The sequence below is a fragment of the Amblyomma maculatum genome, chromosome 11 (assembly GCF_055883805.1).
Source record: "Amblyomma maculatum isolate TAMU_Amacu chromosome 11, ASM5588380v1, whole genome shotgun sequence".
Taxonomy (NCBI): Eukaryota; Metazoa; Arthropoda; class Arachnida; order Ixodida; family Ixodidae; genus Amblyomma; species Amblyomma maculatum.
In genome coordinates, this window is record NC_139354.1 from 141,259,312 (window position 1) to 141,277,715 (window position 18,404).

Sequence of the window (18,404 nt, forward strand, 5' to 3'; positions counted from 1 at the left end):
CTCCTACTATTACGCCGCGCTGTTATGAACATATTTGTTAACACATACGCCCTTCAGCTCAGCTCACTGAGCGCTATCATATAAAGATATCTATCCGTGGACTATTTAGAGATTTCTTTCAGCCCATGCCTAATCGCGGATACAGTGTTTCGAAGCTAAGACTTGCTGGCTAACTAAAATATATATATTGTGAGCCTTCCACGGAGTTTTCCACGGAGCCAGCTTCGAGTTTGAAATTGCGAAGCTGTCGGCGAAGCCTAGCATTGGGCGGGTTGGAAGCGCCGTTAAGGCGGTCGATGATGGGCCGACAGTAGGCATCAGCTAATTGCTGCGAGCGGAGTGCGTGTTTGTGCTCAGAATCGTCAAAAGAAACTGTTGTGATATGCGTCGGGGAAAGACATGGTCGGCTGTGGTCAGAGGTGGAAATTCGTTGCGAAGAAAAACAGCAGGCTGATTCCGTAAGTGGGCACCGAGAAAGAGCGTCGGCGTCTTGGTGTTGGCGACCCGATTTATAAACGACATCGAAATTATGTTCTTGCAGGCGTAGAATCCAGCGGCCAAGTCGGCCTGTTAAATTTTTCAGTGAAGACAACCAGCAAAGAGCATGGTGATCGGTCACAACTGTGAAGTGCCGACCATAGAGGTAGGGGCGAAACGTTTGAACAGCCCAGACGACGGCAAGACATTCCTGCTCGGTAATGGTGTAGTTTTTCTCAGCTGGAGTCAAGGTCCGACTGGCGAAGGCAATGACTTTCTCACGCGAAGTTGCATCGCGCTGCAGAAGGACAGCGCCAAGACCGTGACCACTGGCATCAGTGTGCAGGATGGTAGGAGCACTGTCACTGAAGTGGCCAAGAACGAGATCTGATGTGAGGGCGTGCTTTAGGTCGGTAAAAGCAGTGTTGCACTGTTCAGTCCACACGAAAGATCTGCGCGCTTTAAGTAGTTCATGAAGTGGCGCAGCAATAGTTGCAAAATTCCTTATGAAACGCCGGAAATATGATGCCAGGCCGAGGAAACGGCGCAAATCTGCAGTCCGTTGCGGACGAGGAAAGTTCAAGAGCGCGCTGATTTTATCTGGGTCTGGACGGATGCCGTCACGGCTAACCAAATGTCCCAATATTTTAATTTCCTTCTGTGCAAAGTGGCAATTCTTGGTGTTGAGCTGAAGGCCCGCTGAAGAAAGACACGTCAGGACTTCATTCAGGCGCGTGAGCTGGTCATTAAAAGTTGCCGAAAAAATAAGAATGTCGTACAAGTAACATAAACAGGTTCTCCATTTTAGGCCACGAAGTACCGTATCAATCATTCTTTCAAATGTCGCTGGTGCCGTTACACAGGCCGAAGGGCATAACATTAAACTCGTAAAGTCCATCGGCAGTTGCGAAAGCGGTTTTATCTTTGTCGCCCTCATGCATTGGTATTTGCCAATAACCTGAGCGGAGATCCAAGGTCGAGAAATATTCGGCGCCTTGGAGAGAGTCAAGGGCGTCATCTACTCGCGGCATCGGGTAGACATCTTTACGGGTAATTTTGTTTAGTGCACGATAATCAACACAAAATCGTACCGATCCGTCCTTTTTTTTAACTAATACTACTGGGAAATACCATTGGCTTTTTGATGGACGAATAATATCGCGACGGAGCATGTCATTCACATTTTCTTCGATTACTTTTCGTTCCGAGAGAGAAACCCGATAAGGTCGTCGGCGTACGATCGAGTTACCTTCAGTAATGATGCGGTGGTGTGCAACACTAGTCCGTCCCAGTGGAGAGGAAGTGGCATCAAAAATGGCTTGATGGGCTTGAAGCAATTTCAGCAATTCTTTGCGTTGGTGCGGCGTGAGGACCGGACTGATTGTCTTCGACAGCATCGGAAGAGACGTGCGATGAATCACGTTGCTGAGGTAGCGGGGCGGTGAGCACCATCATGGACGTAGGGTGAGCATCCACTATGCATGGCAGGGAAGTTCGTTCAGTCAGCACGATGGATTCACAAGATGTGTTCGTGGCAGCTACTATCGCTGAGCCGCTGCGGAATCGTACAAGACTTGATGGGAAGGCGATTCCACGTGCAAGATGACGATGAGATGGTGCGATAAGTACATCCCCGTCAGTGATGTGTTCCGAAACAACGATAACAAGTTTTTCGCACTGTGGAGGCAATACAGTGTCAAGTGCGGCACTGAGGGAATGACGTCCTTCAGACATGTGAGATGAAAAATCCACTGTCTGTGATATGAATGACACGGTCGCCACAAGAAATTAACGCTGACGCGGTCGACAAAAAATCCCAACAAAAAATCATCTGATGCGCACACGGTGAAAGCACAGCAAACTGCACATGATGGCGGACGCCGTCTATAACAATTCTAACTGTACACTTTGCTGAAGGATGTAGAGGGACGTCATTTGCTCCACGAAGTTCAGGTCCATCATATGGTGTCGTTACTTTCCGCAGATGGTGGGACAAATCAGCGCGAATAACAGAAATTGCAGCCCCTGTGTCAATCAAAGCTTCAACCGGTAATCCTTCAGCTAAAATGGAAATCATGTTGTACGGGCGATGAGGAGGACTTTTGGTAAGTTCGCAGAGTGCAGTTTCACCTCCGGAAACTGCATCGCTTAGTTTTCCTAATGACGGACAGGAACAGTTGTTGCTGGTCGAAGTGGAGAAACAGAGCGGCGGTATGGGGAAAGGGACCGGCGTCGGGATACATGGGCGCCACTTGGTTCAGACGAGGATACCGGCGGTGGAGAGGATCGACGAGGTGGGCTGGGAACAGATCGTCGCTGATAATATGAGGGTACGTCACTTTCGAAGGCGTCGCAACCACGCCGCTCGTTCTGAATGCGTCGACGACAGAAGCGGGAAATATGTCCTCTGATTCCACAGTAGTAGCACACTGGGCGAGAGGGGCGCCAAGGTGCGTAATAGGGCGGCGTAGGCTGAGCCGTCGTCACGGTGATGATGTGGTTGTAGGGCGGTGCTGGTCGTGGGGGGGGGGGGGGGGGAACAAAAGGAGGAGGGGATGCAGCAACGTGAGCATAAGTCGGCGCTGGACGAGATGCAGGAGGGTCAGGCGCGACAGGGTGGGTGATAGTTGCCAATTCTTCTTTAATGATGGTGCGGAGGCTGGCGTCATTAGAAGAAGAGTGATCACACCCGTGCCGGCAGAAAGGGCTCAAGGCTTGGAGCTCTTCGCGGATTATCGCTCGAATTAGGGTTCGTAGATCGAAGTCGGTAGAGGGGGAGCCAGTAGAGAAGTCGGGCTGCAATCGGGAGGACTGCAGCTATTTGAGGCGTTGACATGTCGTAATAGTGGAATCAACACTTGATGGATTCTGGGCAAGTAGGGTGTTATAAGCCACAGAATTGATTCCTTTCATGACATGGTGCACGAGTTCAGGTTCAGGCATGGTGGGGCTAATACGCCGGCAAAGTGCAAGTATGGCCTCTATGTAAGACGCATACGACTCATCGGGACCTTGACGACGGGAAGCGACCTTGTTCCTCGCGATCTCAGTCCGAACTGCCGGGTCGGCGAAGTATTGGCGGAACTGCTGTTTGAAGGTGGGACAGTTAGTGGTGTGGGGCTCGCGGTTGATAAACCAATTCCTGGCGACCGCAATCAGGTAGAAGGAAACGTTGAGGAATTTTAAAGCGTCATCCCACCGGTTGTAGGCACTGCAGCGTTCATAAGTGTCAAGCCAGTCATCCACGTCCTCGTCGCGACGACCGGCGAACAGCGGCGGGTCGCGTTGTCGTGTAGGCACAGTGGGAGGCGGCGGTGTAGCCGAGGTAGAGGGTCCGGCCGGGTCGGGACTGCTCTCGGTTGACATAACGATGGTGGTTGTTGCCAAACGGCGACCGGAACGTAGCTCCAGTGAAAGGCAGGGCACAAGGCAGTAAGGGGATCAAATTTCACCTCCACCACGTGTGAAAGAAGGTCAGGTCGAGACGCCAAAGTCGTGACGGCAAGGCAAGGTACGCCGTGTCAGCGTTTTTAATCTGATGGAGAACCCAGGTGCGTGCTGGAGCCGGCGCCGCGGGACGATGACGATGGTATGTACAAAAGAAAGAGGAAGATTATGGTATGTACAAATGAAAGAAGATCCGTGGAAGGCTCACAATATATATACGCGTCTCTCCTGCCTTCAGGTGTTCCGCCTGCGTTCGGCTCGGAATAAAAAAAAAGCATTAGTAAAGGCAGCCCCCGATATGCATCACCTAGCGCGTTCTCCTTATTCAGCTATTTGTTTGAATACTTACCATTATTTGCCAATTTTCTTTGCGACATGCACGATATATATTCGGAGTGCTTGGGGTGCGTTCGCAATTTACCGGTTGAAAAGCTATGTGCACTGATGGAAATTCACAACCTTTCTGGGGCTCGAACATAAGAACGTGGCAGGCCGATTAAGCATTGTGTAGGTTACTTTTTCTATCGCAGCTGACACGTAGTGATATATCATCTATAAAAGAAAGACCCAAAATATCCGCACCTACCGTGTACATTTCTTCCATACCGCAGTATGCCGGTATAACCAGAGGAAGAAGATGCCTACACGGCACGAACAAGTCTCAGCAAGGGTAGATGGGGGAAGGTTCATTTCTCAGGTCGAGCCAACTTTTCGACAAGTGGACTTGTCTTCGTCTGCGCCATGCAATCATCACTAGTGTGGGTATAATACACTTTTGCTTCCGAAGAAGAAAAGATGTGGAGTGGGAAGGGGAGGGGTGGTGAGAAGGAAGTACGTCAAGGAGTGCAAAAAATGTTTAAGTATATATATTTTCAGCATGATCCTTTGGTATACAGGATCACCGGTTGAAGGCTGAGAAAAAAAAACTGAACATTGTTTTTCACTCTTTAACCTACTTTCTTCACACCCATCCTCCCCCTCCCCAGCTTTTCTTCTTCGGAAGCAAAAGCGTATTTAAGCACTTGCGAGCGATGATCGCTCTGTCCAGATGAAGACAAGCCCACTTGTCGAAACGTTGCCTCGACCTACGAACTGAGGCTTCCGCCCTCTACTCTTGTTCAATCTCTTTTATACCACAGTACGCAAACATGCCTAACACTTTTCAGCTTGTGGTCTTTTACATTGTCTTTCTATTTGTCAGGTTCGGCCTTCGTTTCATATTCTTAAAGAATTGAGTAGGGAATACTAAACGTAGTCTTTAGTCAATGACTGATGCAATTTTTCCCTTTGAATTTTGTTTTTCTTCAAACAACAGGTATACAGAGCACTGTTAATGTACCCACTGTCATTAGTAAAATTCTGTAAGGTCATTGCACGGGAAATCAGATTTGTTTTGTGATAAAGTGGAAGTGTAAGATACAAGTGCTCTGAAGGTGGCATGAATGAGATGCTATTGAAGGTAGTCACCCGTTGCCCGTCCGAGAAATTTCTAACGCGAAAGCAGTACATTCTTGCTTTTCCACAGGATCTGGCTTTGCCACTACAATCGGAAAATTGTGATCGTGCCTATGGAAGTTGTTCGATAGGTAACGTGACGACACGAGATGACATCACGCGGCCCGGTTAGGTGGAGTACTGTCTGTTCCCACAGGACAGGGAGGCAGGTTCCTTTTGCGCTTGATAGATGCGGCGCTGAATGCCTATGCCAGGAACACTTTCATAAAACTGGCTTCTTACGCCGTACAACTGCACGCTAATGGCGGCACATCAGACAATAGAGTCGGAGAAAACGGAAACATTGAATTGTGGATTTGTTGAGCACGTCGAAGTAAATGAGTATCCGCAAGAAAGCGGAAGATGAGGGTATCAACGGTTTTAAGTCTTAATCGAAGCTTAATCACCACCTGCTTTTTGTCTCTCAAAATATCGTGCGTAAATTTGAATATAACCTCTAAGCCCAAATAAATATTTTAATCTTGCCTATCTTGCCGTATTAGTATATCAACAGTGGTTGATTCTTATAAATTATGGTGTATGGTCTTCTCATCGAAACGACTACGGCTCTGTAAGGTTCGTATATGTGTCACGTCTGAGTGAAAACTGCCGCTAAGGATTCAAACCAGGATCCATCCAGAACAGAACCAAGAAACTGTCGGAAAGCAGCGTACGAAGCAGACACAACCATCCGTTGGAACGGAGCGGGGCAGACGGCATAACGTGCACGCGTCTGCTCGGAAGCAATAACCACAGAGACGGCGGAAACAGAAGAAAGCCAGACGTCGTGGCTCCAAATTTTCGGTGGCCACGAGGTCACGGCAACTCACGGGGCCCGCGGCCGTGAAGATACATTGGCGCAATGCCCCTCGAGGCGAAGACATTATAGGTGACGAGGCCTGCTTCGCGTGGCTGCCGCGTGGGGTAGACATGGGAACTCGAGCTTTGGAGGTGATGCGGGAAAGACGTAACAGGTTGATCTCATGGACCGACGTATCGCGACCTGCGCCTCGGATCGTTGAGTCGCTCCATCGACTATGCATCGGAGGCCCTAGAGAGAGTTTTGAGCGACATCTCTCGTCAGCACAGTTTCTACAAAAGTACCCATTGAAACAGTCTTTATTTTCACTTATTAGTTGTGATTACGGACTCCAGTGGCTCTAAACGAGGATATTTTTCATTTGCGTAAAGTCCACCTGCGTGTGGAATTACTATGCATGTACATGATTATTGTTGCAGTGTAAAGCCCTTAATGTTGATTGTTTGTTGCCCATTGTTGCAGTAAACATCGGTTTGTGAGATGTACACCTCTCTGGGTTTTTCGACTCGCGTTCTAGTCATGGAAGTGACAAAATATATTGACAAGCCTGCCAGAATGCTTTTTAAACATTTCGTATGAACGTTAGGTCAACACGCTTGTGTCCGTGCTGAAACCAGGGAGATGGACCTCAAAAAGCTCATGTTACAGGCCGAAAAGTTCGGGTTCACAGAAAGAGGAAACGATGCCTCGTTATTAGGAACACAAAATGAGTCAGACAGAGGAAAACGATTTGGCGCACAAGCGCGTGAAAAGAGCGACAGGGTTCGCGAGCAAGCACGCGAAGCAGAAGAGACCGCTAAAAGGATGACAGGGTTAGAAGAAAAGAGAATGGGCGAGGAGAACAAAGTGCTCGAACTCAAGTTATGCCTTGCCAACCCTCATGGTGAAATTGTGTCACAGGCGACAAGACCTTTGTCAGGTGTTGGAAGGAGACACCCACAGTGGTCTGTCCGAGAAAGCTCATGGCTCCTTTTGATAATATGAGGGATGACTTGATGCGTATTTGCATCGGTTTGAGAAAATCGCAATAGGGCAAGGATGGAATAAAAGCGAATGGGCAGCAGCCCATAGCCTTTGCTTGCTGGGCGAGTCATTAACAGTTTTTGGGAGGATGCCCGCATCGGAGTCGACGGATTATGATAATGTAAAGACGACACTTCTGCAGAGGTGCCATTTAACCGCAGAAGGCTTCCGATAGTGGTCCCGAGGCCTTAAGCCAGATGACGCGGTAACCACAAAACAGATTGCATCGCGGTTGCTTAACTACTTTGAGCGATGGATAGAAATGGCAGAGTTAGAAAAAAGCCTACGAAGGTGTGAGATCTGATGGTGGCAAAGCAGTTTTTGTCTTGCTGTCACCCAAAGTTAGCAGTATTTCTAAGAGAGCGGAAGCAAAATGAAGTAGATGCATTCAGCTATGCCGATCAGTTTATGGAAGCCCAAGCCGGAGAAACCTGGGATATCTTAAGGAAGATGCACTGAGAACATCGGATGTGGGCACGGCAAAGCGAGGAGTGCAAAGTGGCACATTTAAGCACCCCCCGAGGTGTTTCTTGTGCAATGGGGTCGGACATCGTGCACAGACTGTAGGCAGGAAAGAAATAGAAGTCAGGCGCAGGCTTTCCGCCATCAGTTCCACATTATGAAGTCACAGAACCGAAGCACGCAGATTGCAGACGCAAGGAAATCCTGCGTGTATAGTGCATCCCAGACAGACTGTGAGGCCCGCTCAGCAAGCTTACTGCACTGGAGAGAGTGAGAGATCGGAGGATAAAACAGCCAGACACGTAACTTTTACCTAAATGTCGATCCTGTAGTTCAGGGTAAAATTCATGGACAGTGCGTCAGCGTATTGAGAGACAGCGAAACAAACACTGTTCTAGTTAGAGGAGCCCTGATAAAGATGAAGAGCTGGTCATCTGGCGCCAGTTCAATTGGTAGATAGCACCATTCGCTACCTTCCTGAAGCAATGATTTACATTTCTCCACCGTACTATTTATTCGGGACTGGCCATAGCAAAGTGCTTGGATGCACCGCCCTACGACTTAGTGTTGGGAAACATCACGAGCGTAAGAAAGGTGGGCGATCCTGACTGCGACTAGATCCCCCGTATGAAACCTTACCCAGAAGAGGAAAAAAAGACGATGGAGAAGCCGTTGAGAAGATTTCTTTTAATGGGATGTCAGGGGAACGCATAAGAAGTAGCCGAAGAAAAGTCAAAACACCCATGATGCCGTCTCCTGTACATACAATAGCAGCAGAAGCAGTCAAAGGGCTGATATCTAAATTTCAGGTCCCTGCGGCGGAGCTGCTGAAGGTGACTCCCAGAAAAGCGCAGGAGCAAAAAAACGACGCATCACTAGCCGGTTTTTTTTCGGAAGGTTGGGGAAGCTCTAAAAAGAGAGAAATGAAAGAGGACATTCGAGTTTCTCATTTAAAAAATGGGCTGCTGTACCGCAAATGTACTTGCAGCCCAAGAAGAGAAGCCCTACAGAAAGTGACACCAAAAGAATTAAGACCATCCATGTTGCGTTTGGGCCCTAATTCCGTTACGGCTGAACACCAACGTGCCAAGGACACAGTGAATAGAATCACAGAACAATTCTACTGGCCTTGCCTCCAAAGTGACGTGAAGCGATGCGTTAGACTTTGCGACCCATGCCAAAGAGTGATATACCAAATATATACTGTCATTTATTTGTGGCTGTGTTCAGAATAAGAGCCGTAGAACTTGTGTTTATTGAAAAGTGCTTTGGCAGCATTGAAGCCATAGTGTATCGTAAGACGGTTCTCAGACAGCTTCTTCCCTCTCGTCTTCCATCAGGTTTCATGTGACACTCGCTGCTACAAAACGCCTTCCACGTGCACAGCTATAGACGAGTGGGGCGCGGGTGGAAGGTCTCAACGTTCGGGAACAGGCAACCCGACTACCAAGTGGGGTAGAATATCGGGCAGCTGTTAATGCACTTTATTAGGTAAAAGCAAAAAACGATAAATTCGGAGTGTGTTTGTTCGGTCGCAACAGTCGGGGCTTTGGTTTTACTTCTATGTTGCACCTCATTATTGTTCTTCCCAAAATTACTAAAGCGCTAATTCTCATCTATAGCAATTCCAAAAATTTAAGAAAATTCCCTACACTTTCTTTTGCGTCGCCGACCAAAGAATCACTTAATTACTGTTTCAAAACGAGCTCCTCACTGTTCTCTCAGCTTCCTCAGATATATGTTATCATCACTAGAGAACAAACCTTTTATGGGCATTAAGTAGGCGTCTGCATTATTGGCTTAGACACAAAACGAAAAGAATTGCTTGGTTTCAAGATATCTCTACAGAGATGAATAGTGACATTCTTGTCGTAGTAGTTGTAGTCATTAGTAGTTGTTTTAGTCATTACAACTCAATATAAACATTTTAGTCATTTCTAATCAGTTCAACTTGATACAAGTTATCATTAGACATTTGGTCATTACAAGTAATTAGCAGTCATTCTAGTCACTTCAACTCATTACTAAGGATACCTAATTATTTCTAATCAGCTGAGTCGCTACGAGTCGTCGTTAGAAATACTGGTCAAATACAAGTCATTACTAGTCAATCCAAGCCATTAGCTGTCATTACTAAGCATTTTCGTTATTTATAATGAATTGTAGTCATTACAAGTTGTCGTTAGACATATTGGCTATTACAAGTCATTAGCAGTGTTTGCAAGTCATTGGTTGTCACTTCAAGTCATTAGTAGTCATTATTAGTCATATAACATCTACTAATCTACAATATAACTTCTTTTAATCACTATCATTAGTTGGGCGCATCATAGCCATAGTTGCTGATGCGTCATAAAACCCAATATAATTAACCTTTAAAATCTTTAGTCGTGCGCCGCACATTTCCCAAGGGCGCTTCTGGCGGTCATGACCTGCGGTCATTTTCTGCGAATGCACCATGAGCCTAGAAAGGCTTTCGGCTTTAAAAAATATTAGCTGTCTTGTGAATATACGCTGTGACATTAGGCATGGAAGTTTTAACACGGTATCATTAAATATCGTGTTCTTGTAATGTCTCTCGTTAGAAAAAAAGATATCACGGTTATGAATCTGAAAGGCGGTATCTAGCAGTTGGTTGTCGTTTTGAACTACTGGCGCATTCGGTTGTGGGGACGAGAGCAGAGTCGCCGAGCAGTACAGAGCAGTACAGGAGCACGCCGAGCGAGGGTGTAACTGTCCTTCTACGGGAACGCTCTCTGCGTGTCGAGAGCTGTGCGCCACGACCATGTGACCGCAGCTTTCTTCCCAGCATTCTCCGTCTACCCGCAGCGGCGGCAGTTGCAACCCGAGGAGAGGCCAACGGTTCGTGTAGAACCGATTGTTTTCTTTGTTTTTCTCACAGCGCGGCGATCCACCTCCCTTGGCCCTTTAGACGAAAGCAGCGACTCTGAAACATGCATACAGCACCTGAGTAATGCTTTCCGCCCGCAGAGCACCGACGCTTTGCAGCCGCCATTTTGATGCCTCGTTTACACTTGAGCATTTTGCGGAGCGAGCGAAATCCGCTGCCGCCGACAGGCTCCTTCGTTCACACTTTTGAGTCAACATATCGGCGCCTTCGCCGCTTCGACTGCGATCTACCGTTAACCTTCACCTGACCGCTCGACTGCAGCTACGAATGCCACGAAAAGCATACAGCTATGCTAAGCGGCAAAGGAAAAACGGATTATCATTTAATTCTTCTCTAAATCATAGCACATTTGACCCACGTATTGTGGCAACCAGAGCTTCAAAGTGCTATTTGCAGGCAACCTCAGATATGCGGATGATGCCACTTTAATGGCAGAAAGTGAAGTGGAACTCAAGAGACTTCTGATGCGCGTACAAGAAGAGAGTGAGAAGTTCGGGCTTAAACTGAACATTACAAAGACAAAGATCATGGCGTCTTGCTCTATCAAGTCCTGGAGCATCAAGGGACAAGAAGTGGACGCTGTGACAGATTTTCTCTTCTTGGGCTCCAAGATCTGGAAGGAGACTGCAGCCATGAAATTAGGAGACGCCTGTTTCTGGGAAAGAGAGCCATGGCTAGCCTTGACCGCCTAGCGAAGAACAGAGACATTACACTGCCAACCAAGATCCGTATAACGCGTGCCATGGTCTTTCCAGTTGTGATGTATGGAGGCGAGAGTTGGACTGTGAAGAAGGCTGACCGCCGAAGAGTTGACGCGTTTGAATTGTGGTGTTGGCAGAGACTCTTGAGAGTTCCTTGGACGGCCAGAAGATCAAATCAGTCGATATTGTCGACCATAAACCTTTACTGCCCATTGAAGGTCAAATTCTAAAGTTAATGCTCAGCTACTTTGGTCATCTGATGAGAAGAGAGGAGTCGCTGGAGAAAGATTTGATGTTGGGAAAGGTTGAGGGTCACCGGAGAAGGCGTAGGTAACGAACGCGATGCTTGGATAGCATCCTCGAGGCGCTGCAGATCAAGTAATGTGATATTAGGAATACAGTGGGAGACCGGAAAGCGTGGCCTGATATGGTCCATAGGGTCACGAAGAGTCGGACACGACTGAACGACTGAACTCAACTGAAACAAAAGGGGCATATTTCCCGCTCATACCAAGAACAGTGTCTATCATATTCCAAATTTCTTTACTCCCCTATTACATCCTTTCCTAATGCACTAGTCGCCCTGCGAAAAAGGGCCTCCGATAAAAAGAAAAAAAAACTAAAAGGCAATGACGCACCTCAAATACAATAAAAGGATAAAAAAAGTAAATTTATGGGAGAAAAAAAACAGCCTAACGCGATTTGAACTCGCTATCACTGGGTGCCTAGCTTTCTGCGCTAACCAATCCGCCACGCCGAGGTACCGGCGCCTTTCTGCCAAGGCCGTATTTATAATGCAACTTCACGTTTTAAGGTGTACAGGCCATTGCTGCTGCTCTAAATATTACAACTTCTTGACCATCGGAGCTTACTGCCTGCTCTCAGGACTTGCCACTAATGTTCTGGCTACCTGTGCTCCCTATATTGTGCACAGGAATCATTTTAACATGTGGAGTTTCACAGCGCTGGTAAATTTAGGAGCGCCGGCACTTCTGTCATGGTCTGCTACTGTGGACGTAACGTTCGCTGAACACGGAGCTGTAGCACAAACATTCAAGGAAAAAGGGCGACGAAGCTTCAATACCGGCAAGCGCAGCAGCGAGGAGACTAGTTTGCTGGTAACTAAATCTTATTTGTATGCAAACATTTCGGAAAGCGTTGCGATGACCCAGGGATCGCTTTGTTTATACGCAGTGCAAGGAGGAGCGCTAAAGCTTGCGAAACACGTAAAGTATTGTGCATTACATGCGCTCTATCTTGTTGTTTTTTATTTGATGGGTTCATCGCTTGGTAAATTACTCTCTTCCTCGTTTTATCTGTCTGATGTTTATACTGGGCCATGGTGCGGGCTACACTCTCTGATGCGTTGGCCCTGTCTTGAGCCTGCAGCGAATATTTTAGCAGTAATCATCGGGTAAAAGTGGCCTCAAGAACATCTATGAAGATTGTTATGCATGTAGACCACATTATTCAATTCCAGATTTATTTGTACGTTAATCGACAGTGTGTTATCACACAGAGCCGCGCCGATTATCGTCTCTCTCGAAACGCTACGATAAGAAATGACGATAAGAAACGTGGAAACTCTGGAAAAAAAGATACCACCGAAAAAAGATACACAATATATCTTAACGGTGTCACGGCATAGAAAGCATTTCGGCTGTGGCCGTCACGATTATCGTGAGCTGATGGTCGATTGCGAGTACGCTGTTGCCATGTCGGCCCCTGAGGGATGCCGCCGCGGCCGCGCCGGCTGGTGTAGCCGCGTCGCCACGTGACTTTCTCTATACTCGTTTTAGACGAGGGAGCAGCCGAGAGTGTATTCGGGTGCTCTCATCGGAGGAGAAGTCCTCTTCCTCTACCATTGGAAGCCACTGATTCTACTCCTGCTCTCCCAATGGAGGGCACCCACTCGTCTGAGAGCACTTTTGGAGCGCTCTCGAGTGCGCCTGCTCTCCGACTCGAATTCGTCATAAGTCAAGCAACTGTATGAGCTGGGCGCTTTAAAAGGAGTAAAAACTATGGCTCTTTATTTGAGACACAAGGGTGAAGGCGATCGGACCATTTATTCTTGGAATCAGATTCTCTCCCCTAACTCATGTAGACACTTTTGCGGTTTGGGTAAGTGGGGCTGTATCTCTGTTTTATTGCCCATTCATTTATAGGAGTCGAGAGCTTATACCTCTTTGCCAGCGATAAATCATGTTGGAGACAAAAGTGGCCAAAAATGAGGTATTAGTCCTTACACGAGTAACGAAGTGCATATAGTTGATGAGGGTAATCAAGGGTGTCCAGCAAACGTTAACAATTACTACTGAGCAATCCGCTTTTTGTTGCTAGTATGTAAACTCATTTAGAACCCAAATTTATCTCCTTCTTCTTAACATTCATTTTTGTAAATTTATAGATGAAAAGTTTCATTCCTTACTTTATCACAATTTTTTTGTGTAACAAAGTGCACTCAGAGACTTTGTAATCAAAAGAACATACTTTTAGGCAGCTGTGCTCCGTTTGTACAGCTTACGACATACGTGCCTCAGGAGCACCGCTCTGTACATGACTCATCCGCTCTAACAACGGGTTCTGATTCCAGTCTTTCCTGCGCAGGTGCTACGAGAGCGAATACTACCGGCTCGAAAAAGATTTCGTGACCTCCAGCGTAACAAAGACAGGGACACGACCACCTGAAGACGTCCGCGAATTCCTCGTGACTTACACACGAGGCTTAGAAATTGCCTTCGCGTTGTCCGATATCAAGGACAATTACAACGCCCAGCTGTTCTTTATGCGCTACTGCCAGCAGTTCTGCGACAGCAACGCCGGCAATCCGGTGCTCGAATACAAGGATCTGAACGTTCGGCTGGCATGCATGTTTCCTCTCGTGCACAGCCAGGGGTTCCGTGAGACATTTGCTTGTGAACATACCCACACGCTTTACCCAAAGGCCAACTGCGAGCGCATCTAACTCGTGGCGATATTGGTGTACGTGTGTTAAGTGTTTGTCGTGTTCACACCTAAAGGTTGCCCTCGGTGTTCTTCTGATTCGCGTTGTTCTTAATGGAACCTGCTTCAAACTCTTTACTATAGTTTTTTTTCTCGTTAACAACTACTGTACATTTGTAAACGAAACTGGTCATCTTGTTAAGTCATGCCGGGTTGGGAGCATAGGTGATCCGTGTATGTTCGACCTCGTAGGCACTCGTATATAGCAAAGTGTTCAATCAAGTCTGAATAACACATTAGACTAGAAAGTACTGCTGATTGTTTAGTTAATGATTTTGAAAGCTAGACAAAGGTGCTTAGTTCTGCGCTAATTGCGACTGTGATAGAAAGCCGAATTTGAAAGAGAAGCCAGTTTTGCCGAATCTCAAATCTCCAACCTGGTTATCACGAGTCTAGATTTGGATTTTGGGCTTCCATTCTCGAGTGTCCTACAGCCTGACACAAATTTTGATATACGTCCTCTCTTTAGCTTGCTCTGCGAGATTCAGCACGTGGAAACTTGCCAGTAACACCACAGCTTCCGCTTGCTCTCTGTGGTTGCAGACTCTTTAAACACATCGAAGTATTCTAGCCACTCTTTCCAGACGTTCTTGAATTTTTTGTCTATTGAGTGGAATTTGGATCACTACATCCTCCATTTTAAAACTGGTGATTTTTCTTTGATGTCAGTAAGCAACATAACACGTGCCGGGCTATTAGCATGGTTAAGTTTGTATCTCGAATAAATATTCTGCAAACTCGCGACGCACTAACCTTTTTGCTTTTGTGCTCATCAATTGTAAGCACTTAGTCCCAGTCTTACTTAATCAGCGTTGGAGCTAGGCGCGGGTGTAATTAAGGCCACAGCCTAAGCACTGATAAAAAGCCCTAGTTTCCGATAAATGCGAGATTTCGTCTCGATTACGAAGCGCGGCGTCTGTAAGGAGAACAAAATACGGTCTTTTTACGTCCCTAGAAAACGGTCCTCAGTGCACAGTGAGTATCAGCGTTGCAGAGCACGAAGAAGAGAGCTCACATGTTTTGGTTTAGTTCGGAGCGCTTAAAGTCTCATACCAACTCAAACTATGGAGAGATGCAGTTGTGAACAGCTCCGGAAATTTCGACCACCTGGGGTTCTGAACGTGCTCTGATATCGCACAGCACAAGGGCGACTTTCTTTTCTCCTCGAACGAAAAGCGGCTGCCACAGCCCGGATTCGATCCCGCATACTTTGGTGCAACAGTCGACACTGGGGGTCGCGTTATCGACGTCGCGTAGCGCTGTGTATTCGACTCGGGCATTCCTCCTAGGAAGCGAGCGCCGACAGCTGTAACCACTGAAGCAGCCGATTAGGCTGTGTGTTAAACTTCAACGCACACTCGTACTGTGCAGTGGATGTCGTAGCGTAAATTAACTTCACGTGTGCGCTAAAAGTTTCATTCGTCCTACTCGGTTTAACGAGCTTAAATTGCTTAAAATCTCACCTTTCTCTCTAGAGCATGTAGAGTTGTAAAAGAGGGCTTCCAAATCAGATTTTTTTAGCGATGTTCATTGCCTCAGGACATAAAAGGAATGTTATGGTGGATGAAGGCTGTGGTAAAAAAAAAATGAAAAAAGGTTGGTTGAAGCAATGCAGTCGAGGAAGAAACGATGATGTGGTCCCAGCGTCCAAACGGCATATGACTACGGATTATGGGGGGCCAGCTGCCACCAGGTGCCGGATCCGCGTCGGCTTCAACGCTGGACATTCCCAAAGCAGGTGATGGATGTCAGCTTCTATATTTCTAGAGTTGCAGATGGGGGCACCCAGGATGTGGATATAAATACCGAAATTGTGGCCACTTTAGAATCACTGCAGGCATTAGAGCCAAGCCAACTCTAATCCTTCGAAGCGCCGCCTCCTTTTGCACGGGTTAGACCGCGGGGGAGGCTTACCGTACACGGAGGCATATGAGCACGTGTACGGCGCCTGAGGTACTCCTTTCTTGTTAAAAACTGGGTAGCGTTGTCCAATTTTATGAGGTTTTGCGATGTCGAGATTGAGTTTGAAAGGCAGGTCGCAGAATCCGCATGGGTTTGACCACCTAAAAGGTCACGCGGAGTTCATGCATTACGAATTGGATGTGGTTGCGAACCCCTAGACTGTATATTTTTTCAGATTTCCGGGCTGCTCCTAGCGCATCTAAGTAGCTTTGTCACCTGGAGGGCATCAGTACGTATGACAATACGGGCCGTGGGAAGCATGGAAATGGCGGTCACAGAGCGATGCGCCTCTTGCACGGCAAGCAGTTCTGCACAAAAAGATGGAGCTTCCGGTAATAGAAATGCTGATGCCTTGTTCAGTGAAGACTGGCTAGGAGAGTAAACTACTGTTATCACTTTGGAGGCTTGGATGCTTGCGTCGACGAAAATTATAATGGAATCATGTGTCAAGCGGGCGTCTTGTTCAATAATTCGGTCGCGAAATGGCGACGCCATTTCCTTTGTTCTCGGTCGCCGTAAATCTGTTGGCTTGTTATCGCTAAACTGTACAAAACGCCAAGAAGGAAGAACTGGCAGTGGCGGTGGTAGTAGTGAATGTGTCGAAGCATAAGCCCTCAGAGCCCACGTGAGCGAGTTTGGCCTTAAGGCTGCGTTCATCACGTCGTTGGTGCAGCAGTTCATATATTGTGTTTAGATTTGCGTTTTCTTGGAGCGCCACGATTGCTGTAATGCGAGGGAGGCAGGTGATGACCGTCATTGCCTCTCGATTTATAGCCACAATCCGATCCCATTGTTCCCTTGTCTAATGCTAAATTTAGACTTGATAAACAAGGCGCGGTGGCACAACTGCCCACTCCAACTGTCTTGCAACATCTGAACGAGCGCTGCGCGGTTTTTGAGCAATGTGTGTAATCAGACCCACTGTATGTAACGCGTTTTTTAGCGCCAGACAGCCATGAAGTTCCAGTTCCTGACTCATGAATTGTTAAGCCCAATATTTTTGCTTATGAACTTTTCTTTTTTTTTTTTGTACGCAAGCTTGCCATAAGGCATATCATAGAAATTCATGTAAACGGTTTTCCGTGAGGAACCGGAGCAGGCTCTGATTAACTTTTCTTTTCTTTTCTGAAAAGAAAAAATACCGCGGCCCCTGCGGTTGGCGACTGATATGAACGTAGTTTTACTTCGGAAAGCTCAAGCCCGATGGAAGATGCATACGTACACGTAATATCTAAAGCTGATTGCAGGGCAGAGGATTCAGTTAGTAGGTCGTTGTGTGTACTCCGCACCATGATGTCATCAGCGTATATTAAGAATTTAACATCAGAATTTTATGTAACCGTCATGCAAGGGAGATAAAGGCAATATTAAATACTTCTTATTTTTATTCCCGGTTCCCTTTACACGTTACTAACAATTCGTAGGATTAATATGGGGTACACCGACTATTGTTATCTTTTTATTTTATTTGTTTGTTTGTTTTTTATGAAATGCTGCCATACTGTTGCGGGTACTGTTCGGTTGTTTTTCCCAAAAATTGTATACTTTGTTGTCCGCATTTATTGGAACTGTTTAGAATTCTTTCATTTCTTTTATATTGTATGCTTGTAACATAACATGTGTTTTGCCCGTCTGCTAGGCACTGCGGCAGTATTGTTAAGTAATAAATAATAATAATAATATATTTATTTTATTTTTACCTACCCTTTTCTTTCTACCTATCACTCACCTCTTTGATTTCCTCTACTTTCTCCTCGCTATCCCTTTATTTCCGCCGCTCAGTTCAGGTGCTTCAGATATCAGATAGCAGATACCGGGGCTGGCAAACATCTTTTCTTTCCTTTTGTACATACAATAAATAACCCCTACAACAACAACAACGCCTCGGCGCTAAGCCTATACTTTCTCAGAAGGCAAGCCTTGACCTTCTCGTAGTTGTCCACGCCCTCCTTGCTTAGCCGCGCGACAACCTCCGCTGCCTCGCAGGGCAGAACCGCCAATAATCTCTGAGACCAAGTGTCTCGCTGGAAGGGCAGTTTTTCGCAGGTTCGCTCAAAGTTAGCCAGATACAGACCGATATCCCCTGATATCACATATGGCTGCA

General features: G+C 46.8%; 1 protein-coding gene across 1 annotated transcript in view; it reads left to right on the forward strand.

Annotated features, from left to right (window-relative positions):
* The window catches only part of LOC146175089 (neprilysin-1-like), a 94,623-nt gene extending 80,323 nt beyond the window's left edge, over positions 1-14,300 (forward strand). Inside the window, exon 5 of the mRNA XM_084583525.1 lies at positions 13,943-14,300. Coding sequence (XP_084439651.1) covers positions 13,943-14,300 — 358 coding nt within the window. The remainder of the gene's footprint in view (positions 1-13,942) is intronic.
* Positions 14,301-18,404: the final 4,104 nt, after the last annotated feature.